The sequence below is a fragment of the Berghia stephanieae genome, chromosome 11 (assembly GCF_034508935.2).
Source record: "Berghia stephanieae isolate SIO BIC M18660-M18661 chromosome 11, UCSD_Bste_1.3, whole genome shotgun sequence".
Classification (NCBI taxonomy): domain Eukaryota; kingdom Metazoa; phylum Mollusca; class Gastropoda; order Nudibranchia; family Aeolidiidae; genus Berghia; species Berghia stephanieae.
Genome location: NC_088370.1, coordinates 32,366,436 through 32,391,232, shown reverse-complemented (window position 1 = coordinate 32,391,232; position 24,797 = coordinate 32,366,436). Strand labels below are relative to the sequence as shown.

General features: G+C 34.8%; 1 protein-coding gene across 1 annotated transcript in view; it reads right to left on the bottom strand.

Moving 5' to 3' along the window:
• The window catches only part of LOC144956274 (uncharacterized), a 130,388-nt gene that overhangs the window by 21,672 nt on the left and 83,919 nt on the right, over positions 1–24,797 (bottom strand). Inside the window, exons 34-46 of the mRNA XM_078886738.1 lie at positions 22,143–22,374; positions 20,775–20,960; positions 19,670–19,968; positions 18,349–18,481; positions 17,553–17,747; positions 14,558–14,723; positions 13,284–13,351; positions 11,227–11,327; positions 9,934–10,080; positions 8,589–8,678; positions 5,169–5,275; positions 3,887–3,965; positions 658–804 (exon numbers count right to left, since the gene is read on the bottom strand). Of these exons, the coding sequence (XP_078742864.1) occupies positions 658–804; positions 3,887–3,965; positions 5,169–5,275; positions 8,589–8,678; positions 9,934–10,080; positions 11,227–11,327; positions 13,284–13,351; positions 14,558–14,723; positions 17,553–17,747; positions 18,349–18,481; positions 19,670–19,968; positions 20,775–20,960; positions 22,143–22,374 (1,950 nt within the window). The remainder of the gene's footprint in view (positions 1–657; positions 805–3,886; positions 3,966–5,168; positions 5,276–8,588; positions 8,679–9,933; positions 10,081–11,226; positions 11,328–13,283; positions 13,352–14,557; positions 14,724–17,552; positions 17,748–18,348; positions 18,482–19,669; positions 19,969–20,774; positions 20,961–22,142; positions 22,375–24,797) is intronic.

Genomic DNA, 24,797 nt, shown 5'->3' with positions numbered 1-24,797 from the left:
AAAAATAAATTTAAAAAATTAAAATATTATAGAGCAGTATCCACTTAATGTGCTAAAAGCGCTTTACAAAGGGTCCCTGACCAACAGCAACACGTAACATGTAGAACGAGACATGACGCCTGTTAGGTGATAATACACTTTTTTCCAGACATAGACAACGCTGTTAACGGCCAGGTATTCTTTTTATACCACAGTACGGTGAGAGAATGTGAGTAAAGAGCCTTTTCCAAGGACTCAACTATGCGCAGAGTGAGGCTTGAACTCAGGACCTTCCGATCCAAAAGTGAGTGTCATACCACGAGACCACATAAAAGTACAAGGACAACGATAGTTAAGAACAACAACAGAAGCAACAATAAATTCAATGCAAAAAAGCAGCAGTAACAAAAAAAGACAACAAGATCATAAATAATAACAGTATAAAACAACACCAACAATATTACTGCCATTACCACTACCACCACCACCACCACCACCACCACCACAATCATCATCACCATCACCACGACCACCACCACAATCCTCACCACCACCATCACAACCTTCACCACCACCACCATCATCATCATCATCATCATCATCATCATCATCATCATCATCATCATCATCAACAACATCAACAACATCAACAACAACAACAACTCCACATCCTTTCACCTTGATAGGCGAGTCCTTGACGGACACGACACAGGCCATGACGTCCACAATCCACTGAGGATTGATGACCACATGAGATTTCAGGCCTGCATTGGTAAAATACTGAAGAGATCCAAGCTCGTGGAGGAACTGGACAGCTTGACGGATCTGGGACGGCAGAAACAAAAGCATATCTTATTTTCTCTCTTAATTGTAGGACATACTTTGATAAATGCTTCCATGTAGTGTTCTTGCTGTCTGAGACTGACGTGTATATATATCAGATCTTATTTTCTCTCTTAATTGTAGGACATACTTAGATAAATGCTTCCATGTAGTGTTCTTGCTGTCTGAGACTGACGTGTATATATATCAGATCTTATTTTCTCTCTTAATTGTAGGACATACTTAGATAAATGCTTCCATGTAGTGTTCCTGCTGTCTGAGACTCACGTGTATATATATATATATATATATATATATCAGATCTTATTTTCTCTCTTAATTGTAGGACATAGATAAATGCTTCCAGGCAGTGTTCTTGCTGTCTGAGACTCACGTGTATATATATCAGATATTATTTTCTCTCTTAATTGTAGGACATACTTAGATAAATGCTTCCATGTAGTGTTCTTGCTGTCTGAGACTGACGTGTATATATATCAGATCTTATTTTCTCTCTTAATTGTAGGACATACTTAGATAAATGCTTCCATGTAGTGTTCTTGCTGTCTGAGACTCACGTGTATATATATCAGATCTTATTTTCTCTCTTAATTGTAGGACATACTTAGATAAATGCTTCCATGTAGTGTTCTTGCTGTCTGAGACTGACGTGTATATATATCAGATCTTATTTTCTCTCTTAATTGTAGGACATACTTAGATAAATGCTTCCATGTAGTGTTCCTGCTGTCTGAGACTCACGTGTATATATATATATATCAGATCTTATTTTCTCTCTTAATTGTAGGACATAGATAAATGCTTCCAGGCAGTGTTCTTGCTGTCTGAGACTCACGTGTATATATATCAGATATTATTTTCTCTCTTAATTGTAGGACATACTTAGATAAATGCTTCCATGCAGTGTTCTTGCTGTCTGAGACTGACTGTATATATATCAGATCTTATTTTCTCTCTTAATTGTAGGACATACTTAGATAAATGCTTCCATGTAGTGTTCTTGCTGTCTGAGACTCACGTGTATATATATCAGATCTTATTTTCTCTCTTAATTGTAGGACATAGATAAATGCTTCCATGTAGTGTCCTTGCTGTCTGAGACTGACGTGTATATATATCAGATCTTATTTTCTCTCTTAATTGTAGGACATATTTAGATAAATGCTTCCATGTAGTGTTCTTGCTGTCTGAGACTGACGTGTATATATATCAGATCTTATTTTCTCTCTTAATTGTAGGACATACTTAGATAAATGCTTCCATGTAGTGTTCTTGCTGTCTGAGACTGACGTGTATATATATCAGATCTTATTTTCTCTCTTAATTGTAGGACATAGATAAATGCTTCCATGTAGTGTTCTTGCTGTCTGAGACTGACGTGTAATATATATATATATATATATATATATATATATATAATTTATTATATCTCATCTTAATTGTAGGACATACTTAGATAAATGCTTCCATGTAGTGTTCTTGCTGTCTGAGACTGACGTGTATATATTCAGATCTTATTTTCTCTCTTAATTGTAGGACATACTTAGATAAATGCTTCCATGTAGTGTTCTTGCTGTCTGAGACTCACGTGTATATTATATATATCAGATCTTATTTTCTCTCTTAATTGTAGGACATAGATAAATGCTTCCATGTAGTGTTCTTGCTGTCTGAGACTCACGTGTATATATATATATCAGATCTTATTTTCTCTCTTAATTGTAGGACATACTTAGATAAATGCTTCCATGTAGTGTTCTTGCTGTCTGAGACTCACGTGTATATATATATATATATATCAGATCTTATTTTCTCTCTTAATTGTAGGACATACATAGATAAATGCTTCCATGTAGTGTCCTTGCTGTCTGAGACTGACGTGTATATATATCAGATCTTATTTTCTCTCTTAATTGTAGGACATATTTAGATAAATGCTTCCATGTAGTGTTCTTGCTGTCTGAGACTCACGTGTATATATATTAGATCTTATTTTCTCTCTTAATTGTAGGACATAGATAAATGCTTCCATGTAGTGTTATTGCTGTCTGAGACTGACGTGTATATATATCAGATCTTATTTTCTCTCTTAATTGTAGGACATACTTAGATAAATGCTTCCATGTAGTGTTCTTGCTGTCTGAGACTGACGTGTATATATATCAGATCTTATTTTCTTCTCTTAATTGTAGGACATACTTAGATAAATGCTTCCATGTAGTGTCCTTGCTGTCTGAGACTGACGTGTATATATATCAGATCTTATTTTCTCTCTTAATTGTAGGACATACTTAGATAAATGCTTCCATGTAGTGTTCTTGCTGTCTGAGACTGACGTGTATATATATCAGATCTTATTTTCTCTCTTAATTGTAGGACATACTTAGATAAATGCTTCCATGTAGTGTTCTTGCTGTCTGAGACTGACATGTATATATATCAGATCTTATTTTCTCTCTTAATTGTAGGACATACTTAGATAAATGCTTCCATGTAGTCTTCTTGCTGTCTGAGACTCACGTGTATATATATCAGATCTTATTTTCTCTCTTAATTGTAGGACATACTGTTGCCCCTTTTTTAAAGATCTGTTTTGGAGACCGTTATTTTTTTATTTTTATTGCAGCATGGTGTGGAAATGCCAGTATTTGTGACAGTAAGAAAAATGATAGGATAATGAATAAGTGCATGAGTCATACTCACCCAATTTCAAGTGTGGAAGAAATGTTCAAGAGATTTTGTCATAGTAAACTGGAAAATGTTATGAAGGATGGCGATCACCCCCTACACAAATATAAATAATAATGTGAAATTGAATGTAAGCTTCAATTTAATTACAAAAACAGATCAAATGAACGTTTCGAATTTCCCCTTTATCAACAAAACAGGATGAATGAAACACCACAGATGAATGAGATAATGTGGTAGTGGCGTAGTTAAGATTCATCTGAAGGCGACTAGTATACCACAATACCTCATAGCTGAAAAAGTGCGTGAAATGAAATTTACACGAAGCAAGCTTTTTTCCACACCCTCCGTGTTTATCATGATACGCGTTACTTACATCATTATCATCAAAAATTCCACTCCTGTTTGCTCTGGTCTCAAGCTCTTTGAACTCAATCACATTCCTGTCTTCAATGCTGAAATAGGAAAGGAAAATCTTTGTTAAATTTTACAACAATAATAATATTTTGAAAGGCGGAACGCGCGTGAGGCAGTACTAAAACCAAATTTATTACACCCTCTTTTAGTCAAGTTTTGGGTCCCAATAACTCAGTTGGTAGAAAACTCACTTCATGCACAAAGGAACCCAGGTGCAGTCGAGATGACCTTAATTTCTAGCCCCTCCCTCTGTCCACCAAGAAGTGATTGGGTAGCTGGGTCTGTTAAATCTGATGGAAAGTATTTTGTGATTCTTTGCGTTTACTTGAAGAAGGTCAAAGGCCAAAAGGCTGTTTGTTTTGTGTTGCTCCTTTATATTATATGAGACACATTTACTCACTTTATCTTTCTCTCCATACTTTGTGATAGACTAGCAAACAATACTCTTCAACAGTCGTAACATCACTTCCTTCCTAATGACGCATGGTAACTTAGTAACTGGCTCTAAACTATCGGAACAATGGCGGACGCCCTTATGAAATATTTCTCCGATGAGCATAAAAGCGTATCCAGAGGGGAAAAAACACATAAATTTGATCATGTTTTGACTTTTACACATTCTGATCACAAGACATATGAAAAGTTCTAGCCAGCATGAAGAATAAAAAGTAATGATTTTCATTGTTTAGAACCAAGATGGCCGCCGTTGCTGGGCGACGTGACATCAGACTATTGAATCCAATTGCTATTGTCCACTATAAAAACTGGGATAAACTCCGGCTCCAGGGGCCAATTGGCTCAGAAGGACTAGAACAATTTTTTTAAAGGTTTTTAGTGGCATTGCTAGAGTGTGTGATTTTCCAATATATATTTAAATAAAAACCATCAGAAATGTATTTATGTTTTTATATTTTCTCTAGTTGGCTGAGGAGGGGTTTTGAGCCAGGACCATTCCGTGTTTGATATAAAAATAAAAATAAAATAAAATTCCCTTTATTCATCCCGTAGGGGAAATTTGTCTCTAGGGTCTATTCCAAGGGAAGACTGGAATAACCCAGGCATCAGCCGCAGTGCAGCGCCGCAAATTGAGCTAAGGTGAGGTGACTTGCTCAAGGTCACACAGCGCAGCGGCGGTGATCGAACTCGATACCTTTCAGTACTTGTTCTCTTTTTGAAGGTGTTATATTCATGTCTGGTTAATACTTTCTGCAGACCATTCACTTTACAAGTATTAAAATTACCTCTTTAGGTTTTCCTCAAAGGTCAACCAAACGCCAGGTATTTTCTCACCCATATACCTCTGGGTCAAGGTCACTTGAATCATGTGCTCTTGAAGAGCTTCAATACCCTTTAAAAAAATGAAAAGAATTATCATTTAAATTTACTATTCTCTCTCTCTCTCTCTCTCTCTCTCTCTCTCTCTCTCTCTCTCTCTCTCTCTCTCTCTCTCTCTCTCTCTCTCTCTCTCTTTCTTCTATACTTCTTGATGTGTCTTTAGAATTAAATAAAGTACAAAATACATAACACAGAACTTTCCGGGTTCAAAACACGTCTCCAGCCTATAACAAAGAAGGCCGAAGAAGGGTTTCAATCCCGAAATGTTAAGTTGTAAGTATTTTGTTGCAACAAAGAAGGCTGAAGAAGGGTTTTAAGCCAAAGTACTTAGTGTTAGGATATTTTTTTTCTATCGTATCGATTCGTTTTTGTTTAAAATGTCGTACATTCCGATACCCTTTTATAATATTGTAAATACGCTGGTTCTGTTAACCAATTAAAGAAATTGTTCTGGCGATGATATGACCTAAATGTGTTGCAAGCGTCATTAAAACCCTTAAAAACAAAACAAAAAAGAAAACAAAAAGAAATTGATCAACAAATAATTGAATTCATTGAGATACAAATGTGGTCAATATTTATTATAATAAAAAAAACAGAACAGATTGATGTGATTTATTAAGATTGTTTCAATATCATGTCGTGCGGCTATGTGGTATTGTGGTATGACACTCGCTTTCGGATCAGAAGGTCCTGGGTACGAGCCTAGTACTCGGCGCATAGTTGAGTCCTTGGAAAAGACTCTTTACTCACATTCTCTCACCGTACTCACGTGTAAAATGAGTACCTGGTCGTTAACAGCATTGTCTTTGTCCGAAAAATTATAATATCGCCTAACAGGCGTCATGTCCCATCCTATATGTTAAATGTTGCTGTTGACCAGGGACCCTTTGTAAAGCGCTTTGAGCACATTTGGTGGATATAAAGCTCAATTTTTAAGCTCAATTTAATCATGTCATGTAAAAGACTTGATATATACGGTATCACAAGATCCACTAAATATGGTCAAAAAGCATTTTACAAAGATCTCTGACCAACCGCACCGCGTAACATGTAGAATGAGACATGAGGCCTGTTAGGCGATATTACATATTTTTTTTCCGCCAGAGACAATGCTGTTAATGGCCAAGAACTCATTTTACACCTGAGTATGGTGAGAGAATGTGAGTAAAAAAAGAGCTTTGCCCAAGGACTCAACGATGCGACGAGCGAGGCTCAAACCCAGGACCTTCCGATCCGAAAGCGAGTGTCATATCACTAGACCACATAGCCGCACAATGTATTAGGCATTGAAAGGATTTATTATCCTAGTTAGGCTTTTGGGGGTCCCGATAGCTAAGTTGGTAGAGCACTCCCTTCAGGCGGAAAAGGACCAAGATCGATCCTGGGTGAGGTCGAGATTTTTTTCCAACCCCCCACCCACACAGCAGTAAATGGGTAGCTGGGTCTATTAGATTTGGTGGAAAGTATTTTTCGTGAGACTAGCGTCCAATCCAAAGGGTAGCAAGTAATTGCTATTGTCTGTTTCACGCTATAGAAACTGGGATAAACTCTGGCTCCATGAGCCTGACGTTTCTGAAGGACTACTTACATATATTATATATTATATATAAACTATGCCCATCCACCCCGACATCATAAGATATCGTCGCCTAGGTATTCCACGAAGGAATATAGATAATTCATCAAACAAGATGTCTGATGTCAACAGGAATCACCCACGTTGTCACAGTGAGATATCGTCGCCAAGGTATTCCACGAAGGAATATAGATAATTCATCAAACAAGATGTCTGATGTCAACAGGAATCACCCATGTTGTCACAGTGAGATATCGTCGCCTAGGTATTCCACGAAGGAATATAGATAATTCATCAAACAAGATGTCTGATGTCAACAGGAATCACCAATGTTTTCACAGTGAGATATCGTCGCCTAGGTATTCCACGAAGGAATATAGATAATTCATCAAACAAGATGTCTGATGTCAACAGGAATCACCCATGTTGCACAGTGAGATATCGTCGCCTAGGCATTCCACGAAGGAATATAGATAATTCATCAAACAAGATGTCTGATGTCAACAGGAATCACCCATGTTGTCACAGTGAGATATTGTCGTCTAGGCATTCCACGAAGGAATATAGATAATTCATCAAACAAGATGTCTGATGTCAACAGGAATCACCCATGTTGTCACAGTGAGATATCGTCGCCTAGGGATTCCACGAAGGAATATAGATAAGTCATCAAACAAGATGTCTGATGTCAACAGGAATCACCCATGTTGTCACAGTGAGATATTGTCGTCTAGGCATTCCACGAAGGAATATAGATAATTCATCAAACAAGATGTCTGATGTCAACTGGAATCACCCATGTTGTCACAGTGAGATATCGTCGACTAGGTATTCCACGAAAGAATATAGATAATTCATCAAACAAGATGTCTGATGTCAACAGGAATCACCCATGTTGTCACAGTGAGATATCGTCGCCTAGGTATTCCACGAAGGAATATAGATAATTCATCAAACAAGATGTCTGATGTCAACAGGAATCACCCATGTTGTCACAGTGAGATATCGTCGCCTAGGTATTCCACAAAGGAATATAGATAATTCATCAAACAAGATGTCTGATGTCAACTGGAATCACCCATGTTGTCACAGTGAGATATCGTTGACTAGGTATTCCACGAAAGAATATAGATAATTCATCAAACAAGATGTCTGATGTCAACAGGAATCACCCATGTTGTCACAGTGAGATATCGTCGCCTAGGTATTCCACGAAGGAATATAGATAATTCATCAAACAAGATGTCTGATGTCAAAAGGAATCACCCATGTTGTCACAGTGAGATATCGGCGCCTAGGTATTCCACGAAGGAATATAGATAATTCATCAAACAAGATGTCTGATGTCAACAGGAATCACCCATGTTGTCACAGTGAGATATCGTTGCCTAGGGATTCCACGAAGGAATATAGATAAGTCATCAAACAAGATGTCTGATGTCAACAGGAATCACCCATGTTGTCACAGTGAGATATCGTCGACTAGGTATTCCACGAAGGAATATAGATAATTCATCAAACAAGATGTCTGATGTCAACAGGAATCACCCATTTTGTCCCAAGTGAGCAAATTGGAGATTAATAACAGGAAAAAAAAAGAGCCTTATTCATGGCTCGAACCCAGCACCTTGCGGATCACAGTGCAATGCCTTAACCACTCAGCCACTTTGCTCCCCCCCCCCTCCCCCCCCCCCCCCCCCCCCCCCCCCATTATAAGATAATATAAGATAAGACATAATAGGCATACCTTTCCTGTGTGAGAAGAGACAAAATGAAAGCCACAGATTTGGGGGAATTTAGACTGCATCTCCTTCATTGGGAGCTCCACTTTGGACACCTGGTTTGAATTTTTAAAATAATTCATTATATCATTATTTAAACAATAAAATAAATAAATAAATACATAAATAGATAACTAAATAATTAAATGAATAAATAAGTAATAAATAAATAAATAAATAAATAAATAAATAAATAAAGTAAGAAAAGAAAAGAAAAAAGAAATAAAGAAAGAAAAAAAAACATAAATAAATAAATAAATGAATGAATAAATAAATAAATAAATAAATAAATAAATAAATAAATAAATAAATAAATAAATAAATAAATAAATAAATAAATAAATAAATAAATAAATAAATAAATAAATGAATATACAAATTTTTCAAAAGTACAGTTCTTAAAAGAGAACTCTTTTAAAGTCAATACAGCTGTTTTCATGCTCAGCTAATAATCAAGTCCTTGGAAAAGGCTCTTTATTCACATTCTCTCACCATACTCAGGTGTAAAATGAGTACTTGGATGTTAATAGCATTGTCTCCGTCGGAATTATTTGCAATATCGCCCAACAGGCATCATGTCCGATCCTACATGTTACATGTTGCTGTTGGTCAGGGACCCTTTGTAAAGTGCTTTGAGTACATTTAGTGGATTTGCACTATATAAAAGCTCAAGTTCTATGCTCATTCAACGATCCTCTTTTCTAATAAGAAATCTTGTCGACTGATGAAATGCATCAAAAGAACAGAAACAGCAGTACCGTCTTCAAGCATGTTTTGTTATAATTACTCGATTATATGCTCTCTATAAATAAATTTATGGAGCTCTGTTTGTACTACAGGACAACTATTAATATAAATAAATTAATAATTAGACATATAAATAAATAAACAAATAAATAAATAGATAAATATATGGATAAATAAGTAATAAATAAATAAATAAATAAATAAATAAATAAATAAATGAAAGATTAAATAAATAAGTAAATAAATAAATACATAAATAAATGTATAAATAAACAATTAAATGAATGAATAGATAAATAAAGAAAAAATAAATAAATTAATTAATTAATTAATTTATTTATTTATTTAAAAAAATAAAATAAAAAATAAATATATAAAGAGATAAATAAATAAATAAATAAATAAATAAATATATAAATAAATAAATAAATAAATAATATATAAATAAATAAATAAAATTTCTTTCAATCATCCTCAGAAGTATATTTTCTTCACGGCCTATCTCGATAATTCATATTAAATACAATATACTATTCTTTTCTTATCCAATCTCAGCTCACTCACCTGATCAAGATGTGTTCCTACAACAAAGATGGGAGCTTTAGGGGCGTGGACACGTATGGAACTCAACCAGAAATCCAAGCCAGCGTGTTCGTGTCCCAGTCGGATGTTCCAAAGCAGAAAGTATACAGCTCTGTCTGTCAGGAAAAACTGAACAAGAATTTTGTTTTTTTTTCAAACACATAAAAAAACAAAAGCAAAAAAAAAAAGCATGAGCATTTATATTGAGCAATATCCGCTAACGTGCTCAAAGTGCTTTACAAAGGGTCCCTAGCCAACAGCAACATTTAACATGTAGGACAAGACATGATATTACAATTTTTTTTCCGACAGAAATAATGGTGTTAACAGCCAGGTACCTACTCATTTTACACCTGAGTACAATGAGAGATTGTGAGCAAAGAGCCTTTTCCAAGGACTCAACTATGTGCTGCTCAGAGCGGGACTTGAACCCTGGACCATCTGATCCAAGGTGAGTGCCATACCTCAAGACCGCATAGCCGCACAGATAGCCTCCATTGTCTGGGTGGGGTTCCTGACCTCCCATAATGGGAGGTGTGTCTTCTACCCCCTACATCTGTTTTCCAACATGCTTACTGTCTAGAACTTTTTACTAACCCATTTTCTTCCTTTTTACTGGCACTGATATAACCTAAATGTGTTGCAAGCACCGTAAAATACTTAAAAACAAACAAACAACATAGCCTCCACTGTGTAATTCTGTACTATAATGTGTCATATAAAATTGAATACTAAACTCTTAGAAGCTGTGGACTGTAAAAAGTATTGGACAAAGATGATTATAGCAGCTTCATTGTTTTTTGTTTTTGTTTTTAAGGGTTTTACGGCCCTTGCAACACATTTAGGTAGGGCGAGGTGACTTGCTCAAAGTGACACAGCACAGTGACAAGTGTTTGAACTCAGAACTTTTCAGGTACAAGGCAAAGACCGTACCGCTGAGCTACGCTGTCTGTTATTTAACTATAATTGGAGCTTTGACGTAGTGCAGAATCCACGAAACATGCTCAAAGCTACGAGGTATCCCTGGCCAACAGCAACATGGAACATGTAGGACGAAGCATGATGCCTGTTAGGTAATATTACAAATTTTTTTTTTATGATGGGGACAACGCTGTTAACAGCGAGGTTCTTATTTTACACCTGAGGGGAATGTGAGTTAAGAGCCTTCTTCATAGATTCAACTACGTGCCGCTCAAATATTGACTCGAACCCAGGACCTTCGGATTTGAAAGTGAGTATCATACCACAAGACCAAATAGCCATACATCGTTATACCTGATGGGTGTTATAATAGACAGTTTGCCCTGCAAAATCCCACACACTGTACGTGATGCTTCCCTCTGGAGTGGTTACGGTCCATGGACATATGTCAATACCTGAATTAAAAAAAAAAAAAAAACGAATGTAGAATTAAAAACTAAATCCCCTATGCACAGAATTGATCAATTCAAAATATTTCTTTTTAATACACGTGGCCCATCGTGTCAAAACGGTTTTATATCAGGATGATCCAAATGCAAAAAAGTCAAATTAAACCCAAACTGATCAGAAATATGTTATTGTAATTTCTAATGGTCTAAAATACTAGGGTCATTCTCTTTAATTAAAGATACAAATACAAACAAAGTCTGCTATATTTGGAATTAAATTCGATTTTCAATTTCTTAGTCATCCCGACCGACATAATACCATTTCGAGACTATCATCCTCATTGGCTTTTTCACCCTGGGTCGGGGTATAGGCCACAGACAAACAATTTCCATCCATCTCTATATCCATCATCATCATCATCATCATCATCATCATCATTGGCTTTTTCACCCTGGGTCGGGGTATAGGGCCAAACAGTTTCCATCCATCTCTATATCCATCATCATCATCATTCCTTTTTCACCCTGGGTCGGGGTATAGGCCACAGACAAACAGTTTCCATTCATCTCTATATCCATCATCATCATCATCATCATCATTGGCTTTTTCACCATGGGTCGGGTATAAGGCCAAACAGTTTCCATCCATCTCTATATCCATCATCATCATCATTCCTTTTTCACCCTGGGTCGGGGTATAGGCCACAGACAAACAGTTTCCATCCATCTCTATATCCATCATCATCATCATTCCTTTTTCACCCTGGGTCGGGGTATAGGCCACAGACAAACAGTTTCCATCCATCTCTATATCCATAATCTCATCATCATCATCATCATCATCATCATCATCATTGCCTTTTTCACCCTGGGTCGGGGTATAGGCCATATACAAACAGTTTCCATCCATCTCTATATCCATCAGCATCATCATCATCATCATCATCATCATCATCATCATCATCATCATCATCATCATCATCATTGCCTTTTTCACCCTGGGTCGGGGTATAGGTCACAGACAAACAGTTTTCATCCATCTCTATACCCATCATCATTATTGCCTTTTTTACCCTGGGTCGGGGTATAGGCCACAGACAAAGTTTCCATCCTTCTCTATCCTGAACTAACTTTTTTTATTATCTCGTTCCATGTCTTATCACTTCTCTGTATATCAGCTTCTTTAATTCTTCTCCATGTTCCTCGTGGCCTTCCCCATGATCGTCTGCCCTGAGGGTTCCAGTCCAATACTTTCTTTGTTATAGTGGAGTCATTCTTTCTCAGCGTGTTTCCAATCCACCTCCATCGTCTTCTTCCCATTTCCTCTCCCACTGGTTTCTGATGTGTTCTTTTCCATACTTCTTCATTCTTAATCAGGTCCATCCACTTCAAGACAATCGATCACAATATAGCATTATATAATTATATTGAATCGTTTAATGTTGTATGTTTGAGTGCCTGATGTTACATTATTGTTAAGCACTTAGAGCTTGTCGAGAAACGGGTTAAGGAGCTAAAGAAAACCATGTATTATTATTATTATTATTATTATTATTATTATTATTATTATTATTATTATTATTATTATATTATTATTATTATTATTATTATTATTATTATTATATTATTATTATTATTATTATTATTATTATTATTATTATTATTATTATTATTATTATTATTATTATTATTATTGTTATTATCAAGTTAATTCATTGATAGAGCTGAAATCTACCTCGTTTAAAAAAACAAACAAGAACGGTCAATGTTGTTTGAGCATTTATCAAACAAAAATGAGCAATCTAGGCTCCGAAGGGCTACTTTGTCTTTGATTTAAATCGTTCTCTTAAATCATATTTAAAATGACAGATAAATAAGAGGAAATTAAGAAGATGAAAAACTTTAGGGCATCAATTATACACGAAAACTCAACCTAGGTTACAATGTTAAAATTCAACTTACCATCTGTAATCTCCTCAGCGACTGTCAATTCTGTACGAGATTTTTCACTCAGCAAGGCTTTTACAAGACTTCATGAGGAAGATGAAGATTCCCAGACAATTGTTGTTCATTTAGAAATGAAATGCAATTTACAAAAAACAAAAAAACAAAAGAGATTAATCGGATGAAAGAGGTTGGCGATTGGTTGTGAAACTGATTCACATTTAAACAAATTGTATACACATATCTGACTATCTTAATTACTTCCTACTCTTTGGTGTTTCATAAACATATAAGGTCTACAGTATGGAGCGCCAGTGACTTCTGGCTTCTGCCAGCTTCCGGGCCTCACCCCAGGTCCAACCGAAGGATGTCATTATCTCTCTATCCAGCAATCTTCTTCAAGTTTCCTGTGGTCTTCCTCCTATTGTGATTATCCTGCGATGTCCATCTGAGCGCTGTTTTCGGGATTGCTCCCTCCTTCATCCAACAAACATGGCCAATCCATCTCCATCTTCTTGATTTGACTTTTTCAGAAATGGGGGTCATGTCACCTTTTTGTAGATCTTTAGTTGATATTTTGCTGGGCCAAAAAATGTGGAAAATTTTTCGTATATCTGCACATCACCATCTCCAAATACCATGGCCGAAGGAAAAGTAGAAGCAAGAGGCCAAGAGGTCTTCCAAGACCGTGGCTAGAGGACATCAAGAACTGGACTTGAATGACAAATGAAAAATGTAACAGACTTATTGGTACAAAACCCACAAAAATTTCCTGGCATGGTTGTTCATTTTAATTGAGACTCTTTATGTTTGTTTTTTTTTCATTTGTTTACTTTTAAAAAACATATGTGTGACTGGCTGAGAAAACCAGGAAAGATGCGCAAATTTCATAAATTGAGTTATGTATGCAGTGGTGTATGTAGACCACATCTTTCTGATCATTTACCACTTAAAAAATTTTTTCTATGTCTATAAGAACACAAGTTATGAATTTTGTTTCGGAATAAAAATTTGTTGCTATGGGAAACACTTTATCACTTAGATTTTTGCTCATATCTCAAATCGAAGCTTGCCGCATCTTCCCAGAGTTTTCTCAGCCAGCCTTACATATTTTGATTATTTGGAAAGTGTGGATGAGTTGACCTGGTCTTTCCAGCTCCCCCTAGTCCAACCAGCATGAGTTTTTGTTATTGGCTGACAAGGTATTTTAGCCCGAAACGTTCAGCTTTTAGTATTTTTGGGTTTTCTTTTAATCTCTTTATTTTCATTTTTTTACTTTAATTTTTTGGTACCTGGTCTTTCCGGCTCCCCCTAGTCCAACCAGCATGAGTTTGGTACGCTGGCAGGTCACAGATCCACTCAGCAACCGTTTGAGATAAGCGTGGGTTGTCAGGAAACCCTTGGCACGGATTTCTTTGGGGGGAGTTTTCAGTAATGGGCAACCGTCCAACTCCAGACCTGGGGGGGGGGGGGGGGGGGGGGGGGGGGGGTGATGGGAAGGTGAATGAAATTGACTTTGAAGGTTGTTGATGATATTTTGAGAGTATAATACACAAACACATATTGTATAATCAAAGACACAACTCTAGAACTGGGGGATGATGGGAAGGTGAATATAACTTCAAAGGTGTTGATGATATTTTCAGAGTATAATATAAAAACAAATAATACGGTGAAAACAAAAAAAAAGAAAAAAAAAAGACTATTTTCTGAAAATCATTATTCACAAAACACACAATAATAATAATAATAATAATAATAATAATAATAATAATAATAATAATAATAATAATAATAATAATAATAATAATAATAATAATAACAATAATAATAATAATAATAATAATAATAATAATTATAATAATAATAATAATAATAATAATAATAATAATAATAATAATGATAATAATAATAATAATATTAATAATAATAATAATAATAATAATAATAATAATAATAATAATAATAATAATAATATAATAATAATAATAATAATAATAATAATAATAATAATAATAATAATAATAATAATATTAATAATAATAATAATAATAATAATAATAATAATAATAATAATAATAATAATATAATAATAATAATAATAATAATAATAATAATAATAATAATAATAATAATAATAATAAATAATAATAATATATAATAATAATAATAATAATAATAATAATAATAATAATAATAATAATAATAATAATAATAATAATAATATAAATAATATATAATAATAATAATAATAATAATAATAATAATAATAATAATAATAATAATAATAATAATAATAATAATAATAATAATAATAATAATAATAATATAATAATAAATAATAATAATAATAATAATAATAATAATAATAATAATAATAATAATAATAATAATAATAATAATATAATAATAATAATAATAATAATAATAATAATAATAATAATAATAATAATAATAATAATAATAATATTAATAATATTAATAATAATAATAATAATAATAATAATAATAATAATAATAATAATAATATAATAATAATAATTAATAATAATAATAATAATAATACAGTCCACTCCGGATAATCGCATGACGTTGGGATCAGCGAAAATGTTGCAATTAACCGAAGTTGAGTTTCCTGTCCGAGATTGCAACATTTTACACATATGTATGCTAAACTCAAACAAGTAGTTGTGAACAAAGTTCTTTGTCCAACACAGACATAGCAATTTGAATGAAACAAAAACCATATGGCATTCCTGTGTTCATTACGACAAGCAAAAGAAGCTTTGGTGCAAGTCGACATCTTATTCAGATTGGATTAACTTTCACTCTTTTGTTCTCAACATTTTTAAGAGTCAAAGAGATTAGCCATAATGAGAGACAATAAGCTCTCACCAAACTTGTTGGTCACAATGCACAGTTGTCAATCCCAAAACAAAGGATATCGCCCAGTCTCTCTTTACAACTGTCATTGTCAACTTGTTGTAAAATCTATGCCCAGCCCCCTCGCCTCCTATTTAATGGCCACAGATGACATCACAAGCCCATACTACAAAGCCACGCCCTCTTTTGTCTCAAATAGAATGGTGACACACTAATGTAGCATTAAATCCCGCTCACTTTCGATTTTTCAACCTGTCACGATTTCTTCCATGATGAAATTCAATCATGACATTTGTTTGATTGATATATTGAATTTACCACTTTTTTAGGACGAAAATTTATTGCGATTAACCAAAGTTTGTTGCAATTAACCAGTGACTTTTATATAGCATTAATTCCGTTTCTTGGGAAATGTTGCGATTAACCAAAAGTTGCGATTAACCGGAGTGGACAGTAATAATAAAAATAATAATAATAATAATAATAATAATAATAATAATAATAATAATAATAATAATAATAATAATAATAATAATAATAATAATAATAATAATAATAATAATAATAATTCCCGTTGATGGTAAATAATAGATGGAATTTTGTGCTGTTATGTGGTCTAGTGCTACGACACTCACCTTCTGACCAGAAGGTCATGGGTTTGAGTCCTCTTCTGAGCAGTACATAGTTGAGTCCTTTAAAAAGGCTCTTTACTCACATTCTCTCACTATATACTCAGTTGTAAAATGAGTATCTGGCTGTTAACAGCATTGTTTCTGACCAAAATTATTTAAAATATCGAATTAGAGGTGTTCGAGCTTTGCCCGGCGCATAGTTGAGTCCTTGGAAAAGGTTCTTTACTCACATTCTCTCACCGTACTCAGGTGTAAAATGAGTACCTGGTTGTTAACAGCATTGTCTGTCGGAAAAAATAAATTGTAATATCGCCTAACAGGCGTTATGTCTCCTTCTACATGCTACGTGTTGCTGTTGGCTAAGGACCTCTTGTAAAGTGCTTTGAGCACGTTTAGTGGATATTGCGCTATGTAATGCTTGATATGCTATGGGTGAAATTTTAATAATCATTAGTTCTTTTATTTGAAGGAAAGTCAGTCCAATGCTTAGTGAGCTGATAAAAAAAATAATTTCACTTTAACTCACTCAATCCTAGAGATTTTTGCTACTTTTCAAAATGGGAAAAAATGTATTAAAAATGACCATATATGTAGAAAGTTTTATTCAACTATCATTAACATGCAAAAATTAAAAATATTAGTTTGATACTCCGCCTATAATCTTTCTCAGAAAAATGTAATAAATAGGCATGGGGTGAAAGTAACCCGGGTAGACTACGGATATCGTCAGTGTTAGGGTTGAGTGAGTAAAAGCAAAATTACTATTCCATACGTTTGAGGTTGAGAGCCCCAAGCTGTGCAGGAAGAGTCAGAAGGTTGGGGTTGTTCCCCAGATGGATGGTGTGCAAAGCTGTCAGATTAGAAATCTCCTCTGGGACGGAGACGAGGCCATGGTACTGCATGGATAGATACTCCAGGGATTTCAGTTGTAATAGGACCTTGGGGAAGCCACTCGGGCAGTCTTCATCTGTAGGAAAACAATGAACAAAATGTTTTTTAAAATAAGGATAAATGTGGCCAAGGTCTCTTTTGGTTTCACTTCCATCCCAACATATTACCACCTTGAGAGAGTGGGTCACATATGGAACGATATGATGATGATGATGATGATGATGATGAACAAAGAATGATAGGGCTTCCTCATACATTTGTGGCTATAATGATGACGTAAATTATCTAGGTATGAAAAAAAACATATTAGATCCAGAAAATACCTGTAAAAAGTAATAAAACAAAAATGAATATCACAGCTTCAAATAAAAACAATGATTTTATTGTTATTTTCATTATTAATGGCTGAAGAAGGGTTTTGAGCCCAAGATGTTCCGTGTTTGGTATTTGTTTGATATATTCATTTTGAATTATTACTTTTTACAGTCCACAGAGTCCTCTGTTTGAAAAAAAATTGTAATATCGCCTAACAGGCGTCATGTCCCGTCCTACAAGTTAAATGTTGCTGTTGGCCAGGGACCGAAAAAAAGTACTTTGAGCACATTTAGTGGATATTGCGCTATATAAAAGCTCAATTCTTTTTTTTTTTTAATTCTTTATTGCTACTTCAAAGATACCTGGTGGTTTTCGTCCTTTGTAGCCAAACCGTGGAAACACCTGGAACATTGTGGCATTCAACTTTCCCATCTCTCCTGGGTCCAGGGCTCCATTCACATCCTCGTCGAAAAAACTGAAGATATTTTGCTTGTCCTGTGGCAGTCAAGATGATAAATGTTATACGTATATATATATATATATATATATATATATTATTCATGCTTACATAGATACATACATACATACATACATACATACATACATACATACATACATACATACATACATACATACATACATACATACAATACATACATACATACATACATACATACATACATACATACATACATACATACATACATACATACATACATACATACATACATACATACATACATACATACATACATACATACATACATACATACATACATACATACATACATGCATTGCATTGCATTGCATTGCATTGCATTGCATTGCATTGCATTGCATTGCATTGCATTGCATTGCATTGCATTGCATTGCATTGCATTGCATTGCATTGCATTGCATTGCATTGCATTGCATTGCATTGCATTGCATTGCATTGCATTGCATTGCATTGCATTGCATTGCATTGCATTGCATTGCATTGCATTGCATTGCATTGCATTGCATTGCATTGCATTACATACATACATACATACATACATACATACATACATACATACATACATACATACACACATACATGAATAAACGAAAAACAATGATGGGACAGGAAACATCCATTTTATCTGTTTTCGTATTTTAAATTGAAGCTTACATTCAATTTCACATTGTTATTTATTTCCTCAAGCTTCCAGTAGCAGCATTTACATATGATGTACATAAGAAATCAGATGAGAAAATTGTTGGTTGCATCGTAACGAATGGGACAATTTTCCTGTAGCAGGTAAGGACAGCAGTGTTGCCAGGTGCCTTTGCAAAAATCCTGCCAACTTTATGCCAGAAATCCACCAACTTTATCCTACTTCATCTGAGACATTTGCCGCCCAAAATCCAGAAAAAAATCTGCCATTTGATTTAAAACACTTATCATCAACAATAGTGTACTGTCTCAGAATAAAAATTGTTACTTAACGTTACCCACCTATTTACATCTTTTTTTTCTTTTTAAAGGCAAGCAGATCTGGAGTTTCAATTAAGTTTTTTAAGGGTATACAAATCACCAAAAATCCACCATCCGCCAGACCATTTTTCCCCCGCCATGCAATGATAAAAAAATCCACCAATTTGGCAGAAAATCTGCCAACCTGACAACACTGAAGGAGAGGGTTTCAAAAATCCACTAACCTGGTTATGTTTGTCAAGCCAGTGAATCAAATTATTGGATTTCAAGTAATCTTCGAAATGGTCCCGGGAAAGCAAAACGTTCTGTCGGACCTTGAGCCAGCAGACGCCGTTCAGGGTCAGCTTGGAAAGTTTCTGGAGGTTTCCCATGCTTTCTGGAAGGGAGGTAAAGCAGTTTCCACTGAGAGAAAGAGTGTTGAGGAGTTGAAGATCTCCAATGTTCTCGGGCAATTCTGTCAACAAGAGATGCTGAGCGTACAAACGCTCCAAGTTTTTGAGTTTTGTCACTGACGTCGGTAGCTCTGATGAATTCAAAATCAGAAAAAAAAAGTTTAAAAAAGAAAGAAACAAAAACATCTTTACAAAGATGTACACACTATTGTCATTAACAACAACATCATCATCATCACCACCACCACCATCATCATCATCGTCATCATCATCATCATCATCATCATCATCATCATCATCACCATCATTATGATAACCATCATCGACATCATCATCATCATCATCATCATCATCATCATCATCATCATCATCATCATCATCATCATCATCATCATCATCATCATCATCATCATCGTCATCAGCATCATCATCATCATCATCATCATCATCATCATCATCATCACCACCATCACCATCATCATCATCATTATCATAATCATCATCGTCGTCGTCATCATCATCATCATCACCACCTCCACCAACACCACTTCTACGATCATCATAATCATCATCATCATCATCATCATCATCATCATCATCATCATCATCATCATCATCATCATCATCATCATCACCACCAACACATCCACCACCACCACCACCATCATCATCATCACCACCACCACCACCATAACCATCATCACTATCATCATCATCATCATCATCATCATCATCATCATCATCACCATCATCATCACCATCTTTAGCACGCAAGAATGCAAACAAATCACCTAGAGTTTTCTTTGCTCTCCAAACCACAGTGACATTGGAATTTTTAAAAAATACAAAATGAGAATGGGTAGCGGACAACAACAGGCACAAACAAACAAACAAACAAACAAACAAACAAACAGTCAGTCAAACAAACAATACCCACTATCAAACATGTTACTATCCAAATCTAGGCGTCTCAAATCCTGACAAGCTGCCAGAGACTCGGGGAGATCGGTCAATTCATTAATGGACAGGGACAAAGATGACAGTTTGGAGCACAGGCCAATCTCTGATGGAATGGCCTTCAGTTTGTTGTCGGAGAGTATCAAGTCTTTTAGGTTGGGCATGGCTGGAAGATAAATTGAATTATATCGTGATAAATACATATATATAAATGAATAGATGGATAAATAAGTAAATATATATACATATTGGTAAGTAAATAATATGTAAATAGATACACAGATAAATAAGAAATAAATAAATACGTAAATAAACGAATAAATAAATAAATGAATGAATAAATAAATAAATAAATGAATAAATAAATAAATGAATAAATAACTAAATAAATAAATACGCAAGTAAAAAAGTAAAAATTCATACAAATAAATGAGTACAAAAATAAATAAGTCAATCGGCATTCGAGGTAGGCTGGTTTTTTGGAACGTTTTCTTTTCTTTTTTGTATACTTGTTTTTGTTTTTAAGGGTTTTAGGCGCTTGCAACACATTTAGGTTATATCAGTGCCAGTTCTTGTATGTTTCTATCGGCTTTGCACCGTTTCCTACATAATTTTTAAGACCTTTATCTTACACCAGTTCCTGCTCCCTAATTAGTCACTTTGATAGAAGCCTGAGAAGTGAAATTAATTAAATTTGGGGACAGCGTGGCTCAGCGGTACAGTCTTTGCTTCGTAACCAAAAGGTACTGAGTTCGATCATCTGTCGCTGCGCTGTGTGGCCTTGAGAAAGTCACCTCACCCTAGCTTAATTTGCGGCGCTGCACTGCGGCTGACGCCTGGGTTATTCCATCCAGTCTTCCCTTGGAATAGACCCTAGAGACAAATTTCCCCTATGGGATGAATAAAAGGAATTTTATCTTTTTATCTTTTTTATTCTTTGCATCTCATTGACTTTCATTGGTTTTTCTAGTCTTCCACTGATGATTTTTGTATATTTATGATAAAGTGTAAGTGACCTGTTCCAGTTACAATTATTCTCTCGCAGTTACATAATAGATATTTTTACATAATATCGTCGTCGTCGTCTTCATCATCATCATCATCATCATCATCATCATCATCATCATCATCATCATCATCATCATCATCATCATCATCATCGTCGTCATCATCATTGTCATAATCATCATCGTCATCATCATCATCATCATTGTCATCATCATCATCGTCATCATTGTCATCATCATCATCATCATCATCATCATCATCATCATCATCATCATCATCATCATCATCATCACAATCAACAGCAACAAGAACAACAACAATAAAATAAGAATCTGCTTACACATGAAGAGCTGTGAGGGAATTTCCGTCAATTTATTGCTGGCCAGTGTCAAAGAGTAGACAAAATGGTGGTATATGCCAGGTAAATCGGTGAATGTGTGGTTTGTGAGCAGATTGGTCTTCCACGTGTTTCGGTGTGTATCGCACATCATCACTTCATCGGTGGCAAACTCGATTTTCTGGAGGACCAGATCCTGGCTGGAGTAGTGCTCTGTGTTCATGTCGACCCATCTCTGGGAAGTGTGATTAAATGGATGTCAATGATAAAGAAACAAATATTTATTTATTTATATTTTTACTAGTATATATAATATAATATATAATATATATATATATATATATATATATATATATATATATATATATATATATATATATATATAATAGTACTATAAAAATCCCGCAATTTCGCGGGGAAAAACTATTTTCATTCGATATTGCCAGAATCATTTTCTTGATTAGCTTGATTACGATTAGATGCACATTTTAATCGATGTGCTTGTCTTCGCTGCCATGCTTTATTCGGCATGATTTTAGTTTATCAGTCAGTAGATATCAATATCAATAAGTCGCAAGTCTTTACCACGCTTTACTTGGGAGTACTTTGCACTACCTTCAATACTTCACAAATTAAAATGGCGGCCGAGAATCAAAACAATGGTCAAATTAGGAGATTTTAAACTTTCACAAATCTATCAAGGTTTGTTCTAGAGTTTTTAAAACACTTTTATATGATGACAAATTGAATAAATAAACGCCTGACAAAAGATCAACGGTGAAAATAGAAATTGAATGAATACTGGGGATGTAGGATCTTTCGGAATGTCTCCCCTATACTTATGTGAGGTCAAATGAAAATCTGAAGCGGATGCGAAAAATATCAAGTCCCCGAATCTGTCCACTTTTGGTTTGTTCGGGCTAGAAGCTAGACAGAACCAATTGACAGATTGCCGAAACGTTTAACTAAATATTTCTCAGGGCAATAATTATCACATCGATGGCATAAAAACGACAGTAATATCAGCAGTAATATTCGATGATGTTGTTAATCGGTGAAACTTGTTTAAAATTTCTGTAAATCCGAATACCGTCATGTGATCAAGTGAATTATATCACTATGAATGCCACGATTTGCTGAAAAAATGCTTGATGGACAACCCCCCCCCCCCCCCCTTTTTTTTTCTTCCACAAAACACACACACACGCACACATATAAACATACACGCAATGAGAACACACTACTACATAACAACACTGATCACCGCTAAATCAACACAACGGAAGTAAGGACTCTACTGGACAGATAGAGTTGAGGGTGTGGCCATAAGATGTTAGTGTCTTCGGTAAATTTTTTATGATATCTGTTTGACTTAACGAACTTTCAAACTGACTTTAATTTATAAAAGGAAATCAAGTTATCTGTTTATCTATCTGTAAAAAATACATTTCTATTTTTCAAATCTTTCAGTAGAGTTGTGCGCCATATCAATTTTTTTATTGACTCAAATAAGCACAATGTTCTCCACAAGGCTATATTTTTTAAAGAAAGGATATATATATATATATATATATATATATATATATATATATTATAATATATAGATGAAGAATAGATAGAGAGAGAGAGAGAGAGAGAGAGAGAGAGAGAGAGAGAGAGAGAGTGAGAGAGAGATAGATAGAGAGAGAGAAAGACAGACAGAGAGAGAGATAGATAGATAAAAAGAGAGAGAGAGAGAGAGAGAGAGAGAGAGAGAGAGAGAGAGAGAGAGAGAGAGAGAGAGAGAGAGAAAGAAATAGGCGCATCCTGTAGATATGAGTGATAAATTCATCGTGCAGCCTTTTTCGTGTAATCCTAGAATACGCAACAATCTAGAAGTAATAGTGGTAGTGGTGGTAGTACAAGTGATGGTAGTAGTAGTAGTGGTGGTGGTGGTGGTGATGGTGGTGGAGCTGGTAATACTACTACTACTACTACTACTACTACTACTACTACTACTACTACTACTACTACTACTACTATTACTACTACTACTACTACTACTACTACTACTACTACTACTACTACTACTGCTGATGCTGCTGCTGCTGCTGATGCTACTACTACTACTACTACTACTACTACTACTACTACTATTACTACTACTACACTACTACACTACTACTACTACTACTACTACTACTACTACTACTACTACTACTACTACTACTACTATACTACTGCTGATACTGCTGCTGCTGCTGCTGATGCTACTACTACTACTACTACTACTACTACTACTACTACTACTACTACTACTACACTACTACCACTACTACTACTATTCTTTGCCTTGACCAAGGAACTGCTGGGACAACAGACGCAAGCATCTCTCCCATCTTTAATCGATCGTGCAGATCTACCAACTCGCTTTGGTCAATATTTTAAAGAAAAAACGGATACCATCAGGAAAGAACTCTCATCTGATCGATCCATACATTTGACAAGTTTCATGGTGATTCATTAACACATTTTTCAAAGATTACTGAAGTTGACTTATGTGACTGTATTATGTCGTCTCCAACTAAAAGTTTTGATTTAGACCCCGTAAATATGGCCATTCTAAAAAAAATGCATTGATGTAATTTTAACACCATTTACATGTATTGTTAATAATTC